Raw genomic sequence first — 25,986 nt, 5'->3', positions numbered from 1 at the left:
CGGCTTGCATCTTGTTCTGTTATGCTCAGACCGGACTGACACTGGAAGGTTCTGTCATGGCCCATAAGGTTAGAGCTATGGCAGCATCTGTGGCTTTCCTCAGATCAACTCCTATTGAGGAAATCTGCAAGGCTGCTACTTGGTCCTCAGTTCATACTTTCACATCTCATTATTGTCTTGATGCATTCTCCAGACGGGATGGACACTTCGGCCAATCTGTTTTACAAAATTTATTTTCCTAATGGCCAACCTTCCCTCCATCCCTCTTTTTGTTAGCTTGGAGGTCACCCATCAGTTAAGAATATGATGCCTGCTTGTCCTGGGATAAAGCACAGTTACTTACCGTAACAGGTGTTATCCAGGGACAGCAGGCAGATATTCTTACGTCCCACCCACCTCCCCGGGTTGGCTTCTTAGCTGGCTTATCCTAACTGGGGACCGTGCGCCTCCGTCGGGCGGGAAGGCACTCGCGCATGCGCGGTGCGGCCTAACTAGAACTTTCTAAGTTCTTAGAGTGCAATCACTCTAAAATTGTCCGTACCGGGGCTCTGTCGGTGCCATCATCCATCAGTTAAGAATATCTGCCTGCTGTCCCTGGATAACACCTGTTACGGTAAGTAACTGTGCTTTAACCATGGACCCCTGAGAAAGGCGTGTTTACCGAAACACAGACCGTGTCGGGTTTCTTGGTTTGTAAAAAGGTGGTATTATTGACCGCATTTAATAGTTGATATAATAAACATAGCCTGCATTTTGTACATACTGTTTGCAATTTTTTCTTGTTTCGAAAATAAGAAGAAACAGAAGCACTGGCAAGTTAGATGCAAAGCATTTATAAAGACAGCTAAGAAAGAATATGAAGAGAAACTTGCAAAAGAGGCAAACTCTCATAGCAATTTTTTTTAGGTACATCAGAAGCAGAAAACCTGTGAGGGAATCTGTGGGACCTTTGGATGATCAAGGAGCGAAAGGGGCACTCAAGGAGGATAAGGCCATAGCGGAAAGACTGAATGAATTTGCTTCAGTCTTTATGGAAGAAGATGTAAGAGGTCTACCTGAACCGGAAATGATTTTCAAGGGTGATGATGCGGAGGAACCGAAAGATCTCTGTGAATCTGGAAGATGTGCTGAGCCAAATCGACAAGTTGATAAATTAAAAAGTGATAAATCGCCAGGACCGGATGGTATACATCCCAGGGTATTAAAAGAACTCAAACATGAAATTGCTGACCTGCTGTTAGTGATCTGTAACCTGTTGCTAAAATCGTCTGTAGTACCTGAAGATTGAAGAGTGGCCAGTGCCGGGCAAAATGGTAGAACCGATTATAAAAAAATAAAATTGTGGAACACGTAGACAAACATGATTTAATGAGACAGAGCATGGGTTCAGCTGAGGGAGATCTTGCCTTACAAATTTGCTTGACTTCTTTGAAGGTGTAAATAAACATGTGGCTAAAGGTGAGCCGGTTGATATAGTATATCTAGATTTTCAGAAAGCTTTTGACAAAGTTCCTCACAAGAGGCTCCTGAGAAAATTAAAGTGTCATGGGATAGGTGGCAAAGTTCAGTTGTGCATCTGCGCATGCTCAAGGCCCAGCACAGAAGGAGGCAGATTTTCGAACACCGACATGTCCTGTGCGTTGGTGCCGGTGCCAAATGGGGGGTAAGAAATGTGATCGGGTGGGTGGGTGGGTGCCTTTTTGATGCCGGATCACGGCGGGGAGGGGGTGCGACGCGAGCGGAGGGTGCCGGATCATGGGGAGGGGCACCACAAGCAGGGGGGATGGCGGATCACGCGGGGGGGGGGGGGGCCTTCATGAGCGGGGTGAGCAATGCTGGTTCTTGGGGGGGTGTAGAGCAACGCCGCTGGCCTCGGGGGATGGGGGTGGATGGGAACGAATGAAGTGAGTTTCCCTTAGTTCCTATAGGGAAACTCGCTTTGATATACGAGTATTTTGGTTTACAAGCATGCTTCTGGAACGAATTATGCTCGTAAACCAAGGTACCACTGTACTTGAAAGGTGTTAATGTATAAACAAACCTCTTTGTAAGAACTGGGAAAAAAACCCATGAATATAGCTGAAAGGAGGAAAAATTTAAAGCTACAAGAGGAAATGTGTATCATGGAAAGTGTGGTGCATGTTTGGAATATCCTCCCAGTGGATATAGCAAAAGCCAAAATGGTGATGGAATTAAAAAAAAAAAAAAGCATGGAACAAACAGATCCCTATATAGTAGCAAGAGAATCTAGGTCTTCAAGACTAAGACTTTTTTTTTCCAGTTTGTAAAGTTAGTGAATGATTCAAGGGGAGGGGGAGGCGAGGGCATGAGCAATTGAGTACAGGCTGTTGACAAAGTTATATACTCTACTGGCTATTTCACTCAGCTCTGTATTAAATGTTTTCCCTAAAGCTATTATTTTCACCTGCAGGAATGAAAAGAGAAAAAGAATACAGTCTTCAGGTCTTGAAATCAATGAAGATTACCCCAAAGAAAATGATTCATCCACGTAAGTTGGCACGTAGCAGCCCTTGTGCTTTTGTTGATTTTATTTTTACCAGATGTTTGGATAACACTTCCTGAATAAAGTAGAGGGGTTTTGAAATCATATCCAAATCTTCCATATTCTTGAAGGGCTTGGCAGACTGTTGCCTATCCCTAAATGGTTTTGGGGCAAGAGGAATTCTTTAGACCACTGGTTGGCCTATAGCAGTGGTCTCAAACACGTGGCCCGGGGGCCACATGCGGCCCGCCAGGTACTATTTTGAGGCCCTCGGTATGTTTATCATAATCACAAAAGTAAAATATAACAGTTTCTTGATCATATGTCTCATTAGCTATAAATGTCAATATTATTATTAAGACTTAGTCAAAAGGAAAGATTTATAAACTAAAAAGAGTTTTACCTCATGCAAAATTGTCATTTCTTTAATAAGACATTAACTATTTTTTTCTGCGGCCCTCCAAGTACCTACAAATCCAAAATGTGGCCCCGCAAAGGGTTTGAGTTTGAGACCACTGGCCTATAGGAAGCAGCAGCAGCTACTTTCTGTATCGCTTGGTAGACTGGTATAGCCCTTATGAAAGGGTTATATGCCTCACTGCTATCAGCAGGTGGAGACTGAGCACAAACTTGTGTATCATGTTAGAATCTGCCTAGCAACTCAGTCTTCCTCAGTCTCCATTAGCAGGTGGTAAGACTAATTCAGCTTCCCTCTTAGTACTGTTGGAATTTTGTTTTGGACTTCTGGGTTCCCCTTTTGTGCCGGATAGAGCTTGGACGGGTCCTGTTTAGGGATCTGTCCAACCTCGGGGGTGTTAAACTCGGCGGGTCTCGTGCTGGGTCCCTCCCCCATCTTCCTCCACCTCCCCATATTTTTGTAGAGGTGCCTCAGCCGGTGGCCTGGCCCCCTGGTTGGTCAACCCTCCAGCTTTGAGAGCCGTGGAGTCTGTTCAGTAAAAGAAAAAAAAATACAAAATCCTGAGGTGTGTCGGTCTAAAGTGCTCATTTCCCTTTAAAACTGCCTTTTTACTTTATTTTCTCTTCTAACTAGCACTTTTCTTTCAGCTAGGGCAGTTGTCAGCACAATAAGCACTTTTAAAGGGAAAAAATGCTCATTGTGCTCCAGATGAGAGGTACCCGTGGCTGGCCTGTGCAAGCGTTGTGCAGGCCGGAGTGATGGGGTAGCCTCATCAGCAGCGGATGCCGGCGGCCAGGGCCCCCTGCCGCATATATCTCGTGAGTTGGCTTTGGATCACAGGGAAGCCCGGGCTTCCCCTGACGCCCATACGTAGGGTTCCCCAGCCGCCGACGGTCAGGGAGAAAAGGATTCCCTTGCTGCCAGATCGGCTGGGGATTCCCTTTGTGTGTGGGGTTCCTCGGCCTCGGTGTCAGGAAAGTCCCAGGCTTTTCAGACGCGGCAGGCCGCAGGAGCTCCAATTTTGGCAGTTTCAGGTACAATTTTGGCGGGAACCTCCTCCTTCATCTCAGTTACCTCAGGTGACCTTCCCCCTGTTCTGGAAATACAGAGGCAAGATATGGCAAGGTACCCTGCTGAGACAGGGAGTCCCTTGGGGCCGCTGGGGGGGGGGTTCCCCCTGAATTTATGTTAGCACATTGTAAAGCTTATGTGCTGGCGGCTGGAGGTTCTGTATCCACTTCGGGGAGGGTAGGGGAGGGAGTTGCACTCTCGACGTCTTCCCCGTTACAACCCCACATAGTGGCGGTTTTGCCCTAATCTACTTCTCTCTCATTCAAACGCCCAAGGGTCTCGTGGGATGAGGATTTTGTGCCCAGAGGAGCAAGATGCTATTGATGAGGACCTGGACCCTTGGGGAGATTTCAAGGATCCTCTTGTGGGGTCAGTTTCTGCCAGTGAGGAGTTCGTGCACCTCCCAGCTGACGAAGATGCATCTGTGGTACACATTTTTCAGTGGGAAGAGCTTCATGAGTTAATTCTTCATGTCTCTTCAGTTTTACACTTTGAGGACACTATGTCGGAGCCCCCACGTACAGTGGACCCTTTGCTTAAGGGGATCCGCTTTGCTTCCCGCTCTGTTCCTATGCACCAGGATATTCGGGATATTATGCTCGCACAGTGGCAGGTGCTGGAAGCTCCCTTTTGTTTTGCGCGCTCCATGGCCCACGTGTATCCCATTCCTGAAGAGGATAGGGATACTCTGCAGTCGCCAGTAGTGGACGCGGTGGTCTCAGCCTTCTCTAAAAGGCAATACCATGCTTGTTGAGGACGGTGCAGCCTTGAAGGACCTGGAGGGGCGTAAGTTGGAGTCCCTCCTTAAACAGAGTTTTGATGTGACAGCTCTGGCGGTCCAAGCGGCGATGTGTGACGGGCTGATGGCTCGGGCGTGTTTTCGTTGGACCGAGCATGTCCTTGACTGTAAAACTTGAGGATTGGGAATTGCTCAAGCGCAAGGTGGCAAAGATTGAATTGGGTGTTTCTTTCCGATGCCATGTATGACCTATTGCGAGCTTCTGCCAAGTTGTTGATGTTTTCAGTGGCAGCTTGCTGTACCTTGTGGCTTTGCGCTTGGTTGGCGGACACGGCGTCCAAAGCTTCCTTTTAAAGGATCTTTCTTGTATGGTGAGGACCTGGACAGGTTGGTTCAGGCTCTCACTGATTCTAAAGTGCCTCGTTTGCCTGAGGATAAGCCTAGGTTGCTGGCTTGTGGTGGCGCTGCTCTCGGGCATGGTCGTGATTTCCACCGTTTCTGCCCTGGTTGAGGGGCTGCCTCTTTTCAGCCCCTTGGGCTCTCTAGAGGCAGGTTCTTCCAGCGCATACAGTCCTTTTGTGGGGCACGCCGGGGTGCAGGTAGTGCCCTCGCCTGGTCCTCTGCCACCCGTCCTGCCTAATGACTCCTTGCTGGCGCCTGTCTTAGTTCCGGTGAATGGCCAGTTGAGGGATTTATATCAAAAGTGGGCAGATATCACATCCAATCAATGGGTTCTGAAGGTGATTTGAGACGGTTCTGCTCTGGAGTTTGCCCGTTCCTTGCCAGATCATTATCTTGCTTCTCCCTCATAGATGGTGTGGAAGCAGCAGACTTTTCGCCAGACCCTTCAAAGATTGTTGGATTTCCACCCGGTGGTTCCAGTTCCCCTGCGGGAGTGGGGCGCAAGTTGGTACTCGATTTACTGTGTGGTGCCTAAGAAAGAAGGGACCTTTAAGCCCATCCTAGATTTGAAGAGGGTTAACAGGGCTCTTCACGTGTCTTCCTTCTGCATGAAAACTCTGCAGTCGTTGATTCTAGTGGTTCAGTCGGGAGAGTTTTTGACCTCTCTAGATCTGACCGAGGCCTACTTGCACATTCCTATTTGGGCCTCCCATTATCACTTCCTACTCTTTGCGATCTTGGGGCAACATTATCAGTTCTGTGCACTTCCTTTTGGTTTGGCCACGGCTCCGCGGACGTTCACCAAGGTGATGGTGGTCGTCGTGGTAGCATTGCGCAAAGAGGGCATTCTAGTTCATCCCTACCTGGATGACTGGTTGATTCGAGCGAAGTTGTTACAGGAGAGCACCTGGGTCACGGCTGGGGTGGTGGAGGTTTTGCAGTCGCTGGGATGGGTAGTCAACCTTGCCAAGAGCTGGCTGTCTCCCTCTCAGTGCCTGGAGTATCTAGGTGTTCTGTTTAACATCTCCTTGGGGAAAGTCTTCCTTCTGGAGGCCTGGATAAGCAAATTGCAATCTCAGATTCGCCTGCTTATGGCATCCCGGTGTCCTTGGGCGCAGGATTTCCTCCAAGTCTTGGGGTCGATGGCGGCTTCCCTCGATGTAGTGAGGTGGTTGCGGGCCCACATGCGTCCTTTTCAGTATGCTCTTTTTCGGAGGTGGTCACCTCAGAGGCACAGTCTGGATCACCCTGTTCTGTTTCTAGGCTTAGCTTGAAGCAGTCTATGTTGGTGGCTCCAGACCCCACATCTTTTACAAGGGGCGAATCTGGACAGACGCATTTGACGGTGCTGCTTACGGATGCCAGTCTTCTCGGTTGTGGAGCTCAGTGTCTAGGTCATTCAGCTCAGAGTACCTGGTCCACGGAGGAAGCTTCTTGGTCGAACAATGTCTTGGAGACCAGAGCCATCCGTCTGGCATTGCTAGCCTTCCAGTCCTTTCTGATGGGCAAGTCAGTCAAGGTTATGTCAGACAATGCCATGGTGTCAATCAGGAGGGCACCAGAAGCACTTTGGTGGCACAGGAGGCGACTCTGCTCATGGTCTGGATCGAGTCGCACTTTCAAGAAAAATCAGCTTCCCACATAGCCAGAGTGGAGAATGTTCAGTTGATAGTGCAGTCTTGGGTCAGCCCCTCATGGACCTGATGGCCACAAGTGTCAAAGCCAACACACTCCTCTTCTTCAGTTGTCGCAGAGACGGTCAGGCCGAGGGCCAGGATGCTCTGGTTCAACCATGGCCAATGGAGGGGCTGTTGTATGTGTTCCCTCCGTGGCCATTAATGGGCAGAGTTCTTCTCCACATAATTTGCCATCTGGGCCTCGTGGTTCTGATGGACCAGGTTTTGCCTCGACAACCGTGGTACGTGGATCTGGTGGCGGATTCTCTTCCTCTGCCTCTCTTCGAGTACCTTCTATCTCTGGGTCCCATTCCAATGTTCGATCCGGGTCCCTTTTGTCTTATGGCTTGGCTCCTGAAAGGGGTCGCCTACATAAGAAGGAGTATTCAGATGAAGTGATCTCAGTTCTCTTGGTGTCCCAGAGGCTTTCCATCTCTCGGGCTTATGTGAGGGTTTGGCGTCTGTTTGAGGAATGGTGTGATGCGCATGGAGTGGTCTCTTTTTGTGCTTCCCTGCCTAATATCTTGGAGTTCTTTCAGGATTGCCTGGATAGGGGACTGGCTTGGTCTTCTCTCCGGGTTCAGCTTGCGACCTTGTCAGCCTTTCGGGGGTTATTGAAAGGTCAGCGTTTGACTGCCATTCGTGATGTGATTTGCTTCTTGCGGGCGGCCAAACTTCCCGTACGACCCTTTGTTCCATCTTGGGATCTGAATCTGGTTCTGTCAGTTATCCCAGAACAAGCAGGTAGCATATTCTCAACATGTGAGTGACGTCATCCACGGAGCCCCGTAGCGGACAGCCTCGCAAGCCGACTTGCTTGTAGAACTTTGAAAGAGTTTGCGAGTGCTGCACCGTACATGTGCGAGTGCCTTCCCGCCGAACGTAGGTCGTGCATCTCCTGTGAGGTACCTCAGTTTTCCACGGAGCCAAGAAGCACCTGTTTTCCAGCCCTGCCAAACTTAGTTAGCCTTCTCGCACCGTGGCTTCCCTTTTTTCTTTGTTTCTTTCTTATAGTCACTGTGCAGCGTGTCTCTTTTTTTTTTTTTTAAACCAACTTATTTTTCTTCCGTCAGTTCTCGCCTGCCGGGGCTTGGGCTCAGGCCCTACCGCCGGCCCTCGTTTTTCTCCGGCCGTGTTTTTTTCTATGTCCCGGCCTCTTACCAGGTTTAAGAGGTGTAGCCGGTGTAATCAGGCATTTTCTCTCACCGACCCCCATCATTGGTGTATCTCATGCTTGGGACCTGAACATTGTCCTGAGTCCTGCCCACGCTGTGCTACCCTTCAAAAACGAGCTCTCCGAAGGTGTTGTGCCAAAATCCTGGAGCTCTTTGGTCCTATGGAGGTGTCTGTAGAAAAGACCTCGACCCCTGTGGCAGCCTTGTCGTCCAAGTCCTCGACCTCGAGCAAGTCACCCTTGTCCTCAAAGGCCTCGTCTGCTGTGCCTCTTAAGGTCTCGTCCTTAGGCAAGTCTCCTCTTCCCTTAGCAGGTATGCTACCCAAGAAGCCTCCAGCTGAGTCTCAGGCAATCCAGGCAACGAGTGCAGTCGTGCCAACCTCTACAAGACCTCTGAAGCGTGCCTCCAAACATAGGGAATACTCCATCTTAGAGGTCGCTCTCTATGGAGTGCACTGCTGCACCTTCTAGACCAGAGTCATTGGTCTTAGTGCCTGTCTTCGAGGACATGCTGCAAGCCATATTGATCACGCAGCTTACCTCTTTTGGCCAAGCTTGCCCCTGCCTTGGCCCTGCTTGCTGTGAGCCAGTCTGAGCATACTATCGAGGCACTATGAACAAAACCTCTTCGGTCTCGACCTTTATCCTCCAGTGACTCTTCGCCTCGTCCTTCCGGGTCTGGGTTTCCAGCTACTCATCCTGTTCGAGACGTGGTGGAGAAGCTTCGATTGAGGCCTCATTCGAAGCATTCCTTGTCCTCAAGGCACCTGGCTTCGAAGAAGAGTAAAGAGTCTCCTAGAAGGAGTAGAGTCTCCTATGCCTTGTGTGTCGAGGCCCATCGAGACCTCTTCCAAACCCAGGCATAGGTCTTGAACTCCGAAGCTTTCAACGCCTCGTACTTCTCCGTCTCGTACTTCTCTACCTCCAGGCCCATCCAAGTCCTGGACTCATATCTCGAGACCATCTACGAGGCACAAGTTGAGGCTGTCAATTCCTCATACTCCTGGGACTTCTCCATCGAGACTTCTCAAATGTAAGCACACTCTGACCCCACCTATATCACACAGCGGAACTTCTTCTGTGACTCTTACGTTGGATACAGACTTCCCTTCTCAATACTCCAGGAAGGCTTCTCCTTCTTATTCAGCAGCGCCTCGCTCTCGCTCTACTTCTCCTCCTGAGGACTGTTCAGCTTCCAAATCCACATCTTTTTCCAGGTTCATCTTTGATATGAGTAAGGCTCTTCAAATTGATCTTCAATCTGAGTATAAGTATACTCCTGAGTATTTGGCTGAAATGGAATTGCCACATCCGCCAAAGGACACCCTGAGACTTCCCATGAATCCTGTTTTGAAACAAACTTTTCAGGAATCTCAAGACTCCTTATTCAATCCCGGCTATTCCCTCAAAAATAGAATCTCGTTACCGCCCGGTTCCTTGTAAAGGGTTGAAAAGCTGCAATTGTCTCACCAATCCTTGGTGGTGGAATCATCTCTTTTAAAAAATCTAATCTCACCAAGGTTTATGCTGCAGTCCCTCCAGGCAGAGAAGAACGCACAATGGATAATTTTGGACGCCGTCTATATCAAAATTCCATGATGGCAAACAGGATCTTGAATTACAACTTCATGTTCACATCCTACCTGGAGTACTACATTAAGACCATGCCCTACTTTTTTCCTGATTTGGCTGAGCACTGGTTGCCTGCATTTCAACAGCTTCAACAGTCTTTTCATGCTTCAAGCCACTTATGATGTGTTTGAAATGTCATCTCGAGTCATGGCTTTTGCTGTGGCAATGCGACATCTGGCTTGGCTACGCATTGTGGACATAGACCTTAATCTGCAAGATCGTCTAGCCAATTTACCGTGCCAAGGTAATGAGCTCTTTGAAGACTCCATTGAGGCTGCCACCAAGCGTCTCTCAGAGCATGAGAGGTCATTTGACTCTTTGATTCAGCCCAAGGCTAAATCTCTAGCTTCCAAGGCTTATCGGCCACCTCCACGTCGTTAGCCACAGAAATCTACTCCGGCTTTCTCCAGGCCTCCTCCTAGGAAACAACCACAGCAGCAGCGTCAGCAAAAACCCCAGACTCCTGCTGTAGGTAAGCCTGCCCAGTCTTTTTGACAATCTCAGTCTGAGCATAACGTCCACCTTCATCCATCAGACTTCTCTCCTCCCCATAAGAAGTCGGCTCCATCACTTTTACCAAAAGTGGGAGCATATTATATCAGACCTCTGGGTCCTCACCATCATCAGAGAGGGTTACTCACTCGCTTCAATTTCTTCAAACGCCACCAGATCTACGTCGAGGAGGTTCCCTTGGCCCAACGGGACACGGGGTTTTATTCCTGTTATTTTCTGGTCCCAAAGAAGACGGGGGATTTGCGACCTATCTTGGACCTCAGAGCTCTTAACAAATTTCTTGTCAAAGAAAAGTTTTGGATGCTCTCTCTTCCAACTCTGTACCCTCGGATGGATCAAGGGGATTGGTTATGCTCCCTAGATCTCAAAGAGGCTTATACTCACATTCCAATTCATCCAGCCTCTCGGGTGGGGCATTTCGGGTGGAGAATCTCCATCTTCAATACTGAGTTCTTCCTTTCAGACTTGCCTCATCCCCCAGGGTCTTCACAAAGTGCCTGGTAGTGGTAGCTGCAGCCCTGTGGACGCAGGGCCTTCAAGACTTTCCATACCTAGACGACTGGCTCATCAAAGCAGGTTATTATAGCGACCCAATGGACTATTACGTTTCTCCAAGGTCTGGGGTTTGAAATCAATTTTCCAGAGTCTCAGTTACATCCCTCCCAAACTCTACAGTTTATTGGAGCCATCTTGGACACTGTTCAACTCGGGGCATTCCTGCCTCAGTCACGTCAGGACACTCTCATGCACCTTTGTCAACAAGTGTCTTCCACAGGGAAGTGGGGTGGGGGGGAAGGAAATACTGCTGCACAGGGAAATGGAGGGGGAGGGAATGCTGCTGCTGCACAGGGAAGTGGGGGGAGACAGATAGAAAGAAAGAAAGACACAGGGGCAGGGAAAGAGACAGAAAGAAAGACAGACAGACATATTAATGTAACCGGCTTATAATGTGTTAAATTGTATAGCAATAACAAGGCCTTGGCTGATCCAGCACGCAAGTTCTTAAATAGCAGTCGGGAGAAACAGCTGAGCTTGAAGAATACTGAAGAGAGCAGGACATCAGGTATGTAGACTATCAATCAGTACTGCACATGTGCATTAGAAATATCCTTTTTTTAGCTGACATATCTCCTCATGCTTTTTGGACTTCCAGATTAATTGAACTTGCCTCTTCAAGAACTATGGTTCCTTGAATCTTGTATTCACACTGGAATTTTTTTTACATTCTGCATTTAGCATATATAGACAGACTTTATCCAAGAGCTCTAGAACCTGTCATTGTATCATGGGTATGAATATCTCATCCCTAGCTGCTCACCTTTTTATAATTCCCTTGCAGTAGCAATGCCCCTTGCAAACTTTATTATGCTCCAGTATAAGCTGTTTTGTTATGTGCGTTTTGTAAAGACCTTATCCCAGGACAAGCAGGCAGCATATTCTCACACATGGGTGACGTCACCGACTGAGCCCCACAGCGGACAGCCTCGAAAGCAGACTTGCATAAAGATCTTTATAAGAGCTTCCGAGTGCTGCATCGCGCATGTGCGAGTGCCTTCCCGCCCGAACTAGGGGGCGCATCTCCTTTGAGGATCCTCAGTTCAACGTTTTCCGCGGAGCCGAGAAGACCTTTTTCGTCTCAGCAGCCTTCGTGCCTTCTCTTCACCGTGGCTTTTTCTTTTAGTCGCTGTGTTCGCGTTTCCTTTTTCTCAAAAAAAAAACAACAAAAAAAAACCAACCAAAAAAGTATTTGATACCTTTCTTTTTATTTCTTTTCTGTCCGGTCAGCGGGCTTTGGGTCTAGGCCCAACCTCTCAACAGTATGGACTTTATTTTTTCTATGTCCCGGCCTCTTACTGGGTTTAAACGTTGTTGTCAGTGCGGTAGGACAATTTCCATCATAGTCGGTGTATGGTCTGTTTGGGTCCTGGACATTGCCCCGAAGATTGTCACCGCTGCTTGACTCTTCAACCTCGGGCCTTTCGTCGCCGCTGTGCCCGTTTTGACTAACTTTTTGGTACTTTGGAACAACCGTCCGAGAAGGCTTCGACCTCGGTCTCGAAGGCCTCTGCTTCGGGTGCGGCCTCAGTTTTGAAAGCCTTGCCTTCGACGCAGGCCTCGACCTCGAAGATTTTGACCTCGACTCCAGCTTTTCTACCCGCTAAGGCCTCGACCTCGACATCCTCGGACTTGAATGCCTCGTCAGCTCCTCCTCTGAAGTCAGCTTCCGTGGGTAAGTCTCCTGTCTCTCTTTCAGGTACCGTCCCTAAGAAGCCATCAGAGTCTCAGGCTTCACAAACCGTACCTCCGGTTTTGTCCGCCTCCTCGAGACCTCCAGCTAAGCGTGCCTCCAAGCATCGGGAATACTCATCTTCGAGGTCGCCCTCCTTGGAGCGCACTGCTGCACCTACGAGACCTGATCCTTTTGTCTCGGTGCCGATGTTCGAGGACATGTTGAAGTCCATATTGACCACTCAAATTTCCTCGATAGTGGCTCAACTTGTCCTGCCCTCGACCCTGCCTCCTGTGGACGAGCCTGTGCAGCAGTCTGAGTCTCCTGTCGAGGTAATTCGAGGCAGGTCTCGGAAGCCTCATCGGCTCTCTTCTACTGACACTTCACCTGAGTCTCCGTCAATGTCTCCACTGGCTCGATCGAAGCATCGCTCGAAGCACTCGAGGCACCTTGCTTCCAAGCTTCGTAAGGAGACGTCTCTGGTACAGAAGCTTTCAACTTCGATGGATCCCAAGACTTCCTCTAAATCGAAACATAGGTCTCGCCTAGTGAAAGGAAGAACATGAAAAATGGAATTGCGAGACTAAAAGATATGTATTGATATGTGGAGAGTGATGAGGAAAAAGCAAACATGTTAAAACAAAACAAATAATTACATTACATTACATTAGTGACTTTTATTCCGCCATTACCTTGTGGTTCAAGGCGGATTACATAAGAGGTTATCTGGACATTTCCAGAAGAATTACAGAGTTGAACGAGTTACTTTGGGGGACTGAAGTGCTTCCTGCAGTGTTAGTTTGTTTTGATGGATTTCTTGAATAGCGGGGTTTTTATTTCTTTTCTGAAAGTTTTGTTCTGAAAGTGTCCACGGAAGAAGATCCAGGAGAAAGACTGAGATTCTCTGGGAAAGTTATACACGAGAATGGAATAGATATCATGCCATTCATGGAGGAAAGTGTTTATGAACAACTTAAAAAATTGAAGGTGGACAAAACAATGGAACTGGACGGATCCATCCCAGGACCATCCTGTTGTACCGGGCCATGGTGCGCCCTCACCTGGAATACTGCGTCCAGCACTGGTCACCATACATGAAAAAGGACACGGTACTACTCAAAGGGTCCAGAGAAGAGTAACTAAAATGGTTAAGGGGTTGGAGGAGTTGCCGTACAGTGAGAGATTAGATAAGCTGGGCCTATTCTCCCTTGAAAAGAGGAGACTGAGAGGGGACATGATTGAAACATTCAAGATAATGAAGGGAATAGACTTAGTAGATAAAGACAGGTTGTTCACCCTCTCCAAGGTAGAGAAAACGAGAGGGCACTCTCTAAAGTTAAAAGGGGATAGATTCTGTACAAACATAAGGAAATTCTTCTTCACACAGAGAGTGGTAGAGAACTAGAATGCTCTTCCGGAGTCTGTTATAAGGGAAAACACCCTCCAGGGATTCAAGACAAGGTTGGACAAGTTCCTGCTGCTGTCTTTGTTAGGGCACAGGTTTTTGACCTGGGGACCGCTGCATGAGCGGACTGCTGGGCGCGATGGACCACTGGTCTGACCCAGCAGCGGCAATTCTTATGTTCTTACCGAGGGAGTTCAGAGAGGTTCTGGCGGATCCTATTAAAGATTTGTTCAACAAATCTTTGAAGACAGATGAAGCGGGAAACTACAGGTTGGCAAGCTTCACTTCGGTTATTGGAAAAATAATGAAAACGTTGCTGAAAGAAAGGATAGTGAAATTCCTAGAATCTAATGGTTTACAGGATCTGAGGCAACATGGTTTTACTAAACGTAAATTATTCATATGAGTCAAAATGTTGTATGATCATGGCAACGAGGTACCCCCTTCTTCAAACCTAGCATGCACCCAAAAAGAGGGAGAAAAAGCCTCATACTAATATACCAGTATAGAACCAAAAGGTATAAATCAAAACTGCTTTAAATACTTTCACTGGCAAAAAACTCCCTCACAGAACAGCTCAGGTTTAGAAATCTTCCCAACTTGACAGCGTTGGAGCTCAAGTCATCTTTTGTCAACTAAGTGCTTGAACGTGCCTCCGGGTGACTTTGCCCTTTTCTAAACCTGAGCTGTTCTGTGAGGGAGTTTTGAACAAACTCGACTGACTGAAGTTAGGACCCAAAGTGGTGAACTGGGTCAGAAACTGGCTGTCGGACAGACGCCAGAGGGTGGTGGTTAATGGAAGTTGCTCGAAGGAAGGAAAGGTGAGTAGTGGATTCCCTCAGGGATCAGTGCTGGGGCCAATCCTGTTCAATATGTTTGTAAGATACATTGCGGAAGGGTTAAAAGGAAAAGTTTGCCTTTTTGCGGATGATACCAAGATTTGTAACAGATAGAAATTGAGGAGGGAATGGAAAACATGAAAAAGGATCTGCAAAAGTTAGAGGATAAGCACTGTAAATACGCTAGAGCAAGCATGGTCCCTTTTTAAGGACACAGTCGCTGAGGCGCAAAATGTATATATACCGTGTATCAGTAAGAGTTCCAAGAGGAAAAAGGACAAGGAACCGGTATGGCTCACTGTAGCAGTGAAGGAAGCGATCCAAGACAAGAAGACTTTATTGAAGGAATGGAAAACGGACAAAAACTGGAAAAAGCACAAACAACATCAAAGCAAGCACCATAAGGTGGTAAGAGGGGCCAAAAGAGACTACGAGGAAAAAATAGCCAAGGAGGCAAAAAACTTTAAGCTGTTCTTTCGATATATTAAGGGGAAACGACCCGCAAAGCAAGCAGTGAGGCCGTTAGATGACCATGGAATAAAGGGAGTACTAAAGTAGGACAAAGCCATCGCCGACAAACTGAACACATTTTTTGTGTCTGTATTTACTGAAGAGGATATGTCCAATATACCAGAAGCCAACAGGCTATACACATGAAATGAAGACGGGAAACTGACAGGGTTGACAGTCATTCTAGAAGAGATATGCAGACAGATTGATAGGCTTAAAAACGATAATCCCAGGGACCGGACGGCATCTACCCGAGGATAATCAAGGAACTGAAAGGGGTTACAGTTGAACTGCTTCAACTAATAGCCAATCTATCGATCCAATCAGGAAAGATTCCTGAAGGCTGGAAAGTGGCGAATATTACGCCAATTTTCAAGAAAGGTTCGAGGGGAGATCCGGGAAACTACAGACCAGTAATTCTGACTTCGGTACCGGGAAAGAACCGCATCATCAATCACCTTGATGGACACAAACTGATGAGGACCAGCCAGCATGGTTTCAGCAAAGGAAGATTTTACTTGACAAACTTACTGCACCTCTTCGTAGCAGTAAATAGGCTGATGGACAAGGGTGATTTTCAGAAGGTGTTTGACAAGGTCCTGCATGAATGTCTACTTTGAAAAATTGCGAGCCATGGAATCGAGGGTGATATACTCAAGTAGATTAAAAACTGGTTGGTGGATAGGAAACAGAGAGTGGGGGTAAATGGACAATGCTCCGACTAGAAAAGCGTCACGAGTGGAGTGCTGCAGGGTTTGGTGCTTGGGTCTGTACTCTTCAACATATTTATAAACGACCTAGAAATTGGCACAACGAGTGAGGTGATTAAATTTGCAGACAAAAATGTGCTCATAAGCTCTTCAGCAAGGCGCCACAGCAGCGGTACAACGCTTTTCAGATAAGTGGTCTATTGTTAAACAGCTTTTGTAGAGCCGTAACATTAGAGAATGGCACGGGGGAAAATTCTGTCCCCGTCACTGCCCCGTCCCCAGACTACCATCCCCTTCACCGCCTCGTCCCTGCCGTCCCCTTCACCACCCCGTCCCTGCCGTCCCCTTCACCACCCCGTCCCCCTCTCTGCCGTCTCCTTCACCACCCCGTCACCGTCCCCGCTCTCCCTTTCACCGCCCCGTCCCCGCTCTCCCTTTCACCGCCCCGTCCCTGCCGTCCCTTTCACCGCCCCGTCCCTGCCGTCCCCTTCACCGCCCCGTCCCTGCCGTCCCCTTCACCGCCCCGTCCCTGCCGTCCCCTTCACCGCCCCGTCCCTGCCGTCCCCTTCACCGCCCCGTCCCTGCCGTCCCCTTCACCGCCCCGTCCCTGCCGTCCCCTTCACCGCCCCGTCCCTGCCGTCCCCTTCACCGCCCCGTCCCTGCCGTCCCCTTCACCGCCCCGTCCCTGCCGTCCCCTTCACCGCCCCGTCCCTGCCGTCCCCTTCACCGCCCCGTCCCTGCCGTCCCCTCCACCGCCCCGTCCCTGCCGGCCCCTTCACCGCCCCGTCCCTGCCGTCCCCTTCACCGCCCCGTCCCTGCCGTCCCCTTCACCGCCCCGTCCCTGCCGTCCCCTTCACCGCCCCGTCCCTGCCGTCCCCTTCACCACCCCGTCCCCCTCTCTGCCGTCTCCTTACCACCCCGTCACTGTCCCCGCTCTCCCTTTCACCGCCCCGTCCCCGTCTTAAGCATCTTCTCCTCTCCATCCCTCCACCCCCAGCACCCTTCATGCGGTCCAGCAGCTCCCTCCCGCCGGCCAGCCGTGCATTTCTCTCCCTCCCTCCCTCTTACCTTCTCTTATGGCGAAACTGGCAATTTGTATAAGGCTATGCGCTGTATTACAGCCGAAGCCTTGAAGTCGCGTCGGGTTGCCTGCTAGAAAAGTCTCCTCTGATGCAACCGGAAACCTTGCGTCAGAGGAGATTTTTCCAGCAGGCAACGTGACGCAACTTCAAGGCTCCGGCTGTAATACAGCCCATAGCCTTATAGAAATCGCCAGTTTCAACAAGAAAAGGTAAGGGAAAAGGAGGGAGATGGATGGCCGGCGGGAGCTGCTGGATCGAACGCTTGTTCACCGCGCGTGCTAACCATTCACCGCTCCACAGGGCGGTGAATGGCCTTGTCCCGATGTCGCGGTGACCTTTTTTTTTTTGTTTTGGTCACCGTTTTGGTGGGTTACCCGCGGCTAGCCGCGGGTAACAACCACTATGTCATTCTCTACGTAACATTTGTCACTCCAGTAGAAGCAAGAATCCTTGCTCCATGCAATGTGTTATGATTAAAATTCAAGCACTTTTCTAGCGACATTGTATCGCTGCTTTGGCGCCTTGCTTAAGAGCTTATGAGCACATTTAAATATTTAAAAGCCTTTAAATGTTATATAATGACTAGTGTTTAAGCCCGTTAACATTAACGGGTGCTAGTAAAGCCTTCTTCCCTCACATGTCCCCTATTTTCAGCCCCAGCTCCAAACCCATTTTTACCCCCCCAGCCCCCTTCTCCCATCTGTTCCCTTTCAGCCCGAGCCCCCTTTTCTCACCAGCAGCATTTCCCTCCCCACTCCACTTCCCTGTCCAGCAGCACCTCTTCCCTGCTCCCCCTGTCCCTCTTCCTTGCTCCCCGGCCCAGTAGCACCTGTTCCCTGCTCCCCCTGTCCCTCTTCCTTGCTCCCCCGGTCCAACAGCACCTCTTCCTGGCGGGCTGCAAGTAGGGAGCGCTGGCTGCTCGGAGCTGCAGGCGTCGTCCTGAACGCCTGCCTTGCGGGCGGGCGTCCGTGGCGTTTTCTTCAGTTGGTGCGTGGTGGTTGCACGGATGGAGCTGTGCGCCGGGCCTTTTCGGCAGAGTCGGCACGTGTTCTCGGGCTGCCTTCGGGGCTCCATGTCCGTGCTGCTTGTCTTGGAGGGTTGTGTCGGGGCGGGGCTCCTGTGCGCAATTCCCTTGTGGTCGGCGCTATGTTGGGGCTTCTGCTGGGCAGTGACCTGTTGGCTCGGCGTCGTGCGCATGTGAGGAGTGACAGGGCGGCGGGCAGGGAGAGAGCTTGCCTGTGTTTCCTCCAGTGGTTGGTGAGCGAGGACGGGAGGAGTGGAGTGGCCAGAGTGTTCTCTGCCACCGCGTTTTAAATAGAATCCGGCCACGGATCAGAAAACACGACGGCAGGGAACATTATATAGGATGTATGTCTTTCTTTCTCTCTCCCTGGCCCTTTTCTTTCTGTCTCTCTCCCTTGCCCACTGTCTGTCTTTTTTTTTTTTGTTGTTGTTTCTCTCTTTTTTTCTTGGCTTCTGGCTGTCTTGTCTTTATTTCTGTCTATCTCTCTCCCTTTCTGTCTGTCTCTCTGTCCCCCTTTCTGTATATCATTTTTTCTCTCTTTCTCCTTGGCCGCTGGTCGTCTGTATGTCTTTTTTTCTTTCTCTCTCTCTTTCCTTGGCTGCTGGCTGTCTGTTTTTCTGTCTGTCTGTCTGTCTTTCTGGCATCCTGTCTGTCTGTCATTCTTTCTTTCTATCTGTCTCTCTGACCCCTTGTCTGTTTGTCTTTCCTTCTGTCTGTCTTTCTCCCTTTCTGTCTGTCTCTCTGGCCCTCTGTCTGTCATTCTTTCTTTCTCTCTGTCTCCTTGGCCGCTGTCTATCTGTCTGGTTTTTTTCTTTCTCTCTCTGTCCTTGGCTGCTGGCTGTCTGTCTTTCTGGCCCACTGTCTGTCTGTCATTCTTTCTTTATTTCTCTCTCTTTCCTTGGCCGCTGTGTGGATGGCTGTCTTTCTTTCTGCCTGGCCCCCTGTTTATCTTTCTGGCTGTCTCTCTGCCTGGCTCCCTGTTTTTCTTTCTCTCTGCCTGGCCCCTGCCTTTCTTTCTGTCTCTCTCTTTTTCCTTGGCCACTGTATGGATGGCTGTCTTTCTTTCTCTCTGTCTTTCTGTCTGGCCCCCTATTTATCTTTATCCCAGGACAAGCAGGCAGCATATTCTTGACTGATGGGTGACGGCACCGACGGAGCCCCGGTACGGACAATTTTAGAGTGATTGCACTCTAAGAACTTAGAAAGTTCTAGCTAGGCCGCACCGCGCGTGCGCCTTCCCGCCCGACGAAGGCACGCGGTCCCCAGTTTCTTAGTTTCCGCGGAGCTAAGAAGACGCGTGTTCCAACGGTTGTTGGAAAAATTTTTCTATTTTTACTCGCCTTCCCGCTCGCGCGTTTGTTTTCCGCGTGAACATTTCACGTTCTTGTTTTCTTTCTTTTGTAAAAAAAAAAAAAAGTCTATTTTTTTTTTTTTTTTTTTTTTTTTTACTTTTTTTCGGTCGGCCCCGGCGGGGCCTGTTGGCACCATCGAAACCTCGGGCTTCAATTTTGCTACGGCCGTTTTTCCCCTTCATGCCCCCTTCACCGGGTTTTAAGAAGTGTCAGCGGTGTGTACGTCCTATATCCCTCTCCAACCCGCACAAGTGGTGCCTTCAGTATCTGGGTCCGGATCATAGGGCAGAAACGTGCACCCGCTGTAGTTCTCTTCAAAAGAGAACTCTAAAGAACCGCCAAATTCAACAGCGGATTCTTTTCGGTGCCGCCCTGGAGGTACCCCCGACATCGACACCGACATCTTCCACCAAATCGGCACCGGTGACTTCGACACCGCAAGATCCTTCCTCGGTGTCGCACCCTTTAGGTAAGCCGGCTAAGAAGCCATCCCCTACTGTCCTTGGTCTGCCAGTCGAACAAGCAGTGAGCCAAGTCCTGCAGACTGCGAGCCGGCCCTGCAAACGCTCCGCTCCCATAGAAGTTACTGCCTCTTCATCGGCATCGACTTCGCCTGAGTGTCGAGCTGCACCACAGGTACCAAGCAAGAAAAAAGCGGTACCGGTGCCATCGGGACCGTCTTTGGATGAGAGAATAACATCCATCCTTCAGGTCCAGCTTAAGGAGCAATTACAACAATTGCTCCCGGCTCTGCTGACTCCGAGCCTTCCAGTATCGGTATCGACTGAGCCTTCGGCGCCGATTGTCGACCAGCCCATGTTATCGGCATCGACGTTATCGGCACCGCATAAATCCGTATCTATGCCTATTCTGTCGGTGGAACCGAAGTCGTTTCGGCGTACTGCTTATTCCGCTTCTGATCCGGTACCGTTCTCTGACACCCGTACCGCTGTACAGTCACTGGGTACGGTGTCGACACGGTCAGGAAAGTCGGTACGCAAAACCAAGTATACCGAATCTTCTCCTCCCCTTTCTCAGGGCCGTCTCCTATCGGTACGGGACCCTGATTTGTGGGATGATTCTGATGACCCCCTCAGTACCGAAGATTATTCATCAGATGAGGATGATCCATCGGTGCAGGATCCTGCTAGTAAGCTAGAGCACTCCTCCTTCACTAAGTTCCTTAAGGAGATGTCAGACACCCTTTCAATCCCCCTTGAGCTGACTCTAAAAAATCCAAGGCATTTCTCGATGCTTTGGATTAGAGAATGACACGGTGGCGGTTTACCCGCGGCCACCGCATTTTAGCCGCGGGTCACCCGCCGAAAACGGGGAAGAAAACTAGCAGTCGCTGTGGCGACGGGGACAAGGCCATTCACCGCCCGCGGGGCGGTGAATGGTCTTGTCCCCGCAGTGAGGCATGAAGGATCGCGCGGTCCCCGCAGCTCACACCCGCCTGCCCAATCGATTCTAGTGTTTAGCCAGCTCTCTCCCTTCTCCTCACCTTAGTTTGTAGGTTTTCTTTTTCGGCGACCCGCACGCTATCAAAGAGCTGTGCACCGGCTGCTGCTCAGTTTCGATCTTCTGCTCTGACGCAACCGGAAACAGGAAGTTGCAGCAGAGCAGAAGATTGAACACTGAGCAGCCGCGCGTGCGCGGCTCTTTGGGAAAGCGTGCAGGTCGCCGAAAAAGAAAACCTATAAACTAAGGTGAGGAGAAGGGAGAGAGCTGGCTAAACACTAGGATCGATTGGGCAGGCAGGTAGTGGCTGCGGGGACCGTGCGATCGCTAGTGTTCCTGGCTCAAATTGGAAGGAGGGAGGGAGTGAAAGGGAAAAGGATTCTGGGCCAAGGGGATGAAGTCGGAAAGAAAAACCCACAGCAGGAAAGAAAGGGAAGGACTGGCAGGTGAGCCAGATGCTAGAAGCAGGGGGGGGGGTGAAGAAAGAGGGAAAAAAGCTAGATGGGGTTGAAAAGAAGAGACACACTGGTATGGAAGAGGAAGATAGGGGAAATCTGGACACAGGAAGGTAACAGAAAGAGGGGAAATTATGTGCATGGGGCATAGGGACAGAGACATAAAGGGGACATGCCATGGGGATGGTATATGGACACAGGGGGGGCAATGACAGATACATAGGGGAGATATTAGAAATGGAGAAAATAGGAGCACAGAAGCGAGATGGTTTGTGGGGATGGGACAGGGACCGAGCTTGCAGGCTCCAGTGGCTTGCACAAATTACATTGTAACGTGCCATGAAAATAAGAGGAAGGAAGGTAGATAGGCCATGCGAGAGGAGCTGAAGGGTAGTAGAAAGGAACAGATGGTAAAGGAGGGAGGGAAGGGTGGTGGTGGAAAGGAATAGAACAGACATTGAAGGAGGGTGGAGAGGAACAGACCCCCAAGGGAAATGTGGAAGACAGAGTGGGAAGAAGACAGATGCCAGACTATGCGGGAGCGGAGGGAAGAAGATGAGTGCTAGACCAATTGGGGGGGGGGGGTTAAGGGAGAGGCACAGTAACAGCAAATGGAAGACGCAGAGAGAAGACACACAGTGGATGGAAGGAATTCAATGAGAAGATGTGGAAAGCAGAAACCAGACAACAAAGGTAGAAAAAAAAATTATATTTATTTATTTATTTTTTGCTTTAGGATAAAATAGTATATTAGTTGTGTTGATAAAAATTTATAAACAAAGCCCTGCCAGCTGAACATCTCTTTCTCTAGTTCAGCAGCAGGAACTTTGATTTATAAGAAAGGAATAAGCTAAATATTACAGTACTAAGGCTTATATGGATGCAGCGGGGACGGTGACGGGGCGGTGAATGGGATGGCAATGGCGGTGACGGGGCGGTGAAAGGGATGGCGGTGATGGTGACGGGGCGGTGAAGGGAACGGCGGTGACGGGGCGGTGCAGAGGATGGTGGGCCGGTGACGGGGCGGTGACGGGGACAGATTTTTTCCCCGTGTCATTCTCTACTTTGGATTTTGACCAACCTCCTAAAGAATTTTTAAAGTTACCTCTTCATGACATCTTGAGGGAAACTTTTTACAAAAATTTAGAAACTACTCTAACCATTCCAGGAGCTCCTAGAAAGCTGGAATCGCTTTATAAAGTGATTCCCATTCCAGGGTTTGACAAGCACCAGTTGCCCCATGAATCTCTACTGGTGGAGTCAACCCTCAAAAAATCTGCGGGCTCTAGTTTGTATGCATCTGTCCCTCCTGGCAGAGAGGGCAAAGCCATGGATAAATTTGGTAAAAGACTTTACCAAAATGCAATGTTGGCTAACCGTTCAGGTAATTATGGGTTTCACTTCTCCTTCTACCTGAAACATCTAATCCAGCAAGTAGCCTCTTTTCAAAAGTATATTCCTGACCGCAAGCTTCCTGCATTTCAACAATGCACTTCCAGTCTTTTGCAACTCAGGAAATTTATGGTCCGTTCCCTCTATGATACTTTTGAACTCACATCCCGAGCCTCGGCTATGTCTGTGGCGATGAGGCGATTGGCTTGGCTTCGTGTCTCAGACCTTGATATTAACCACCAGGACCGCCTCGCCAATGCTCCCTGCCTAGGGGATGAGCTGTTTGGGGACTCTATGGATACCACCACTCAAAAGCTTTCTGCCCATGAGACGAGGTGGAATACTTTATTAAAAAATAAGAAGAAACTTCCTCCTCCTCGTCCTTTTAGACAGCAGCCATCATATCAGAGGCGGTTTTCTGCTCGTCCAGTTCAGCCTCATCCTCAACCTCGGAGGCAACGGCAACAACAACAACAGGCTCGCCAACAACAGCCGCCTGCCATAAAACCTGTTACTCAGACTAAGCCGACTCAGCCCTTTTGACTCTCTTCTCCAGGGCATTGCCAGTCTTCCTCCCTCCTGTCCTCTCCCACAGCCCAAAGGAGGTCGATTAACCATTTTTCACTCTCGATGGGAAGAATCACCACTGACCAGTGGGTACTCTCGATCATAGGCCACGGCTACTCCCTCAATTTTCAGACTCCTCCGCCGTTCGGCCTGCCAAAAGAGTCTGCTTCCAACAAGTCTCAGTCCCTCCTTCTTGCTCAAGAGGTTTAATCCCTCCTTCTTCTCAATGCCATTGAAGAAGTTCCTCAAGATCAGCGAGGTCAGGGATTTTACTCCAGGTACTTTCTAGTTCCCAAAAAGACTGGAGACCTCAGACCCATCTTAGATCTCAGAGATCTCAACAAATGTTTGGTCAAAGAGAAGTTCAAAATGCTCTCTCTTGCCACCCTCTACCCTCTTCTCACTCAAGGCGACTGGCTATGCTCCCTCGATCTCAAAGAGGCTTACACACATATTCCTATCCATCTGACATCCAGGCAATATCTGCGCTTTCTCATCATTCAACATCATTATCAGTACAAGGTGCTACCCTTCGGCCTGGCCTCCTCTCCCAGGGTATTCACCAAATGTCTGATTGTGGTAGCAGCCAATCTCCGCTCTCACAACTTTCAAGTCTTCTCTTATCTGGACGACTGGTGGATCAAGGCTCATTCACCTCAGGCGGTTCTGCTTGCCACCAATCAGACCATTCACTTCCTTCGACTGTTGGGATTCGAAATCAATCTACCCAAGTCGCACCTCATTCCGACCCAGCGACTTCAATTCATTGGAGCCATTCTGGACACTGTTCTGATGAGGGTGTTTCTTCCATCCAACTGCCTTCAGACCATCCTTCATCTCTGTCGGCAGGTGTTTCAACAGATTACCATCTCTGCCAATCACATGATGGTGCTCTTGGGGCACCTGGCTTCCACAGTACGTTTTACCCCCTTCGCACGTCTCCACCTGCGTACTCCTCAATGGACCCTAGCGACCCAGTGGTCCCAAGCGATGGATCCTTGCTCACAACACATATCTGTGACATCGTCTCTTTGATAGTCGCTTCTTTGGTGGTTGACATCTTCAAATCTATCCAGAGGTCTACTGTTCCATCTACCTCCTCATCATTTTGTGATCACCACAGACGCCTCCCCTTATGCCTGGGGAGCTCATCTGAACGAATTCCAAACTCAGGGCTTTTGGACTGCCCAGGAACAAAAGCACCACATCAATTTCCTGGAGCTCCGAGCAATGTTTTATGCCTTCAAGGCTTTTCAACATCTTCTCTTTCCTCAAGTACTTCTCATTTGCACAGACAATCAAGTTGCAATGTATTACATCAACAAACAGGGAGGGACGGGCTCTCGCCTGTTGTGTCAAGAAGCCCAATGGATTTGGTCTTGGGCGACAGCTCGCCACTTATTCCTGAAGGCTGTCTACATTCAAGGGGAACAGAATTCCTTAGCGGACAATCTCAGCAGAATTCTTCAACCTCACAAATGGGCTCTCGACCCTTTGACTCTCCAGTCCATTTTCGCTCAATGGGGCACTCCTCAGGTGGACCTTTTTGCAGCTCCTCACAATCATCAGCTGCCCCTGTTTTGCTCCAGACTTTACTCTCCTCACCGTCTGGCACCCGATGCATTTCTCCTGGATTGGACCAATCTCTTCCTATATGCTTTTCCTCCTCTACCGCTCATGCTGCGGACATTGTTCAAGCTCAGGAGGGAACGAGCCACCATGATTCTCATCGCTCCACGGTGGCCCAGGCAACATTGGTACTCCCTTCTACTTCAACTCAGTTCCAGGGATCCAATACTTCTTCCACTGTTGCCTTCTCTGCTTTCTCAGCATCAGCAGACCCTACTGCATCCCAACCTACAGTCTCTGCACCTGACAGCTTGGTATCTCTCGGGCTGACTTCGGCTCATTCACTCCTTTCTCAGCCTGTCCGCTCTATCATTGATGCTTCCAGGAAACCGGCCACGCTCCAGTGTTATCAACAGAAGTGGTCTCGGTTTTCTTCCTGGTGCCTCTTACATCACCATAATCCCATGTCTCTAGCAGTGGGACTGGGGTTGGACTATCTTCTTTCCTTATCTGACTCTGGTCTTAAATCTACTTCTATCAGAGTTCATCTTAGTGCCATTGCTGCATTTCATGAGCCTATTAATGGAAAACCCCTCTCGGCTCATTCTTTGGTTTCTAGATTCATGAGGGGCCTTTTCAATGTGAAACCACCTCTCAAGCCCCCTCCTGTGGTCTGGGATCTCAATCTGGTTCTTTCTGCTTTAATGAGGCCTCTTTTTGAACCTTTGGCCTCAGCGCATTTCAAATTTCTTACTTGGAAAGTGGTCTTCCTTATAGCGCTCACTTCTGCCAGGAGGGTCAGTGAGCTGCATGCACTAGTGGCCGATCCACCTTTCACTGTTTTTCACCATGATAAGGTGGTTCTCCGTACACACCCCAAATTTCTTCCTAAGGTTGTGTCTGACTTTCATCTTAACCAGTCCATTGTCCTACCTGTATTTTTTCCAAAGCCTCATTCTCATCCAGGTGAACAGGCTTTGCATACCTTGGACTGTAAACGTGCTCTGGCTTACTATCTTGAACGCACTAAGCCTCACAGATCATCTCCTCAACTATTTTTGTCCTTTGATCCTAACAAGTTGGGTCATCCTGTATCTAAACGCACTCTATCCAATTGGCTTGCTGCTTGCGTTTCTTTCTGTTATGTTCAGTCGGGCCTGACACTGGAAGTTTCTGTCACGGGCCACAAAGTTAGAGCTATGGCAGCGTCTGTAGCTTTCCTCCGCTCCACTTCCATTGAGGAAATCTGCAAGGCTGCTACT

The 25,986-nt window shown here is 49.4% G+C and overlaps 1 protein-coding gene across 3 annotated transcripts in view; it reads left to right on the top strand.

Annotated features, from left to right (window-relative positions):
* Nucleotides 1–25,986, top strand: part of USP37 (ubiquitin specific peptidase 37) — a 465,383-nt gene that overhangs the window by 119,614 nt on the left and 319,783 nt on the right. For all 3 annotated transcript variants that reach the window (XM_033944517.1, XM_033944518.1, XM_033944516.1), the window contains exons 7-8: nucleotides 2,432–2,509; nucleotides 11,094–11,191. In XM_033944517.1, coding sequence (XP_033800408.1) covers nucleotides 2,432–2,509; nucleotides 11,094–11,191 — 176 coding nt within the window. The remainder of the gene's footprint in view (nucleotides 1–2,431; nucleotides 2,510–11,093; nucleotides 11,192–25,986) is intronic.

This window comes from Geotrypetes seraphini, chromosome 5, assembly GCF_902459505.1.
Source record: "Geotrypetes seraphini chromosome 5, aGeoSer1.1, whole genome shotgun sequence".
NCBI lineage: Eukaryota > Metazoa > Chordata > Amphibia > Gymnophiona > Dermophiidae > Geotrypetes > Geotrypetes seraphini.
Note: the sequence above shows the minus strand (reverse complement) of the source record. Positions and strands in the feature narration are given on the sequence as shown.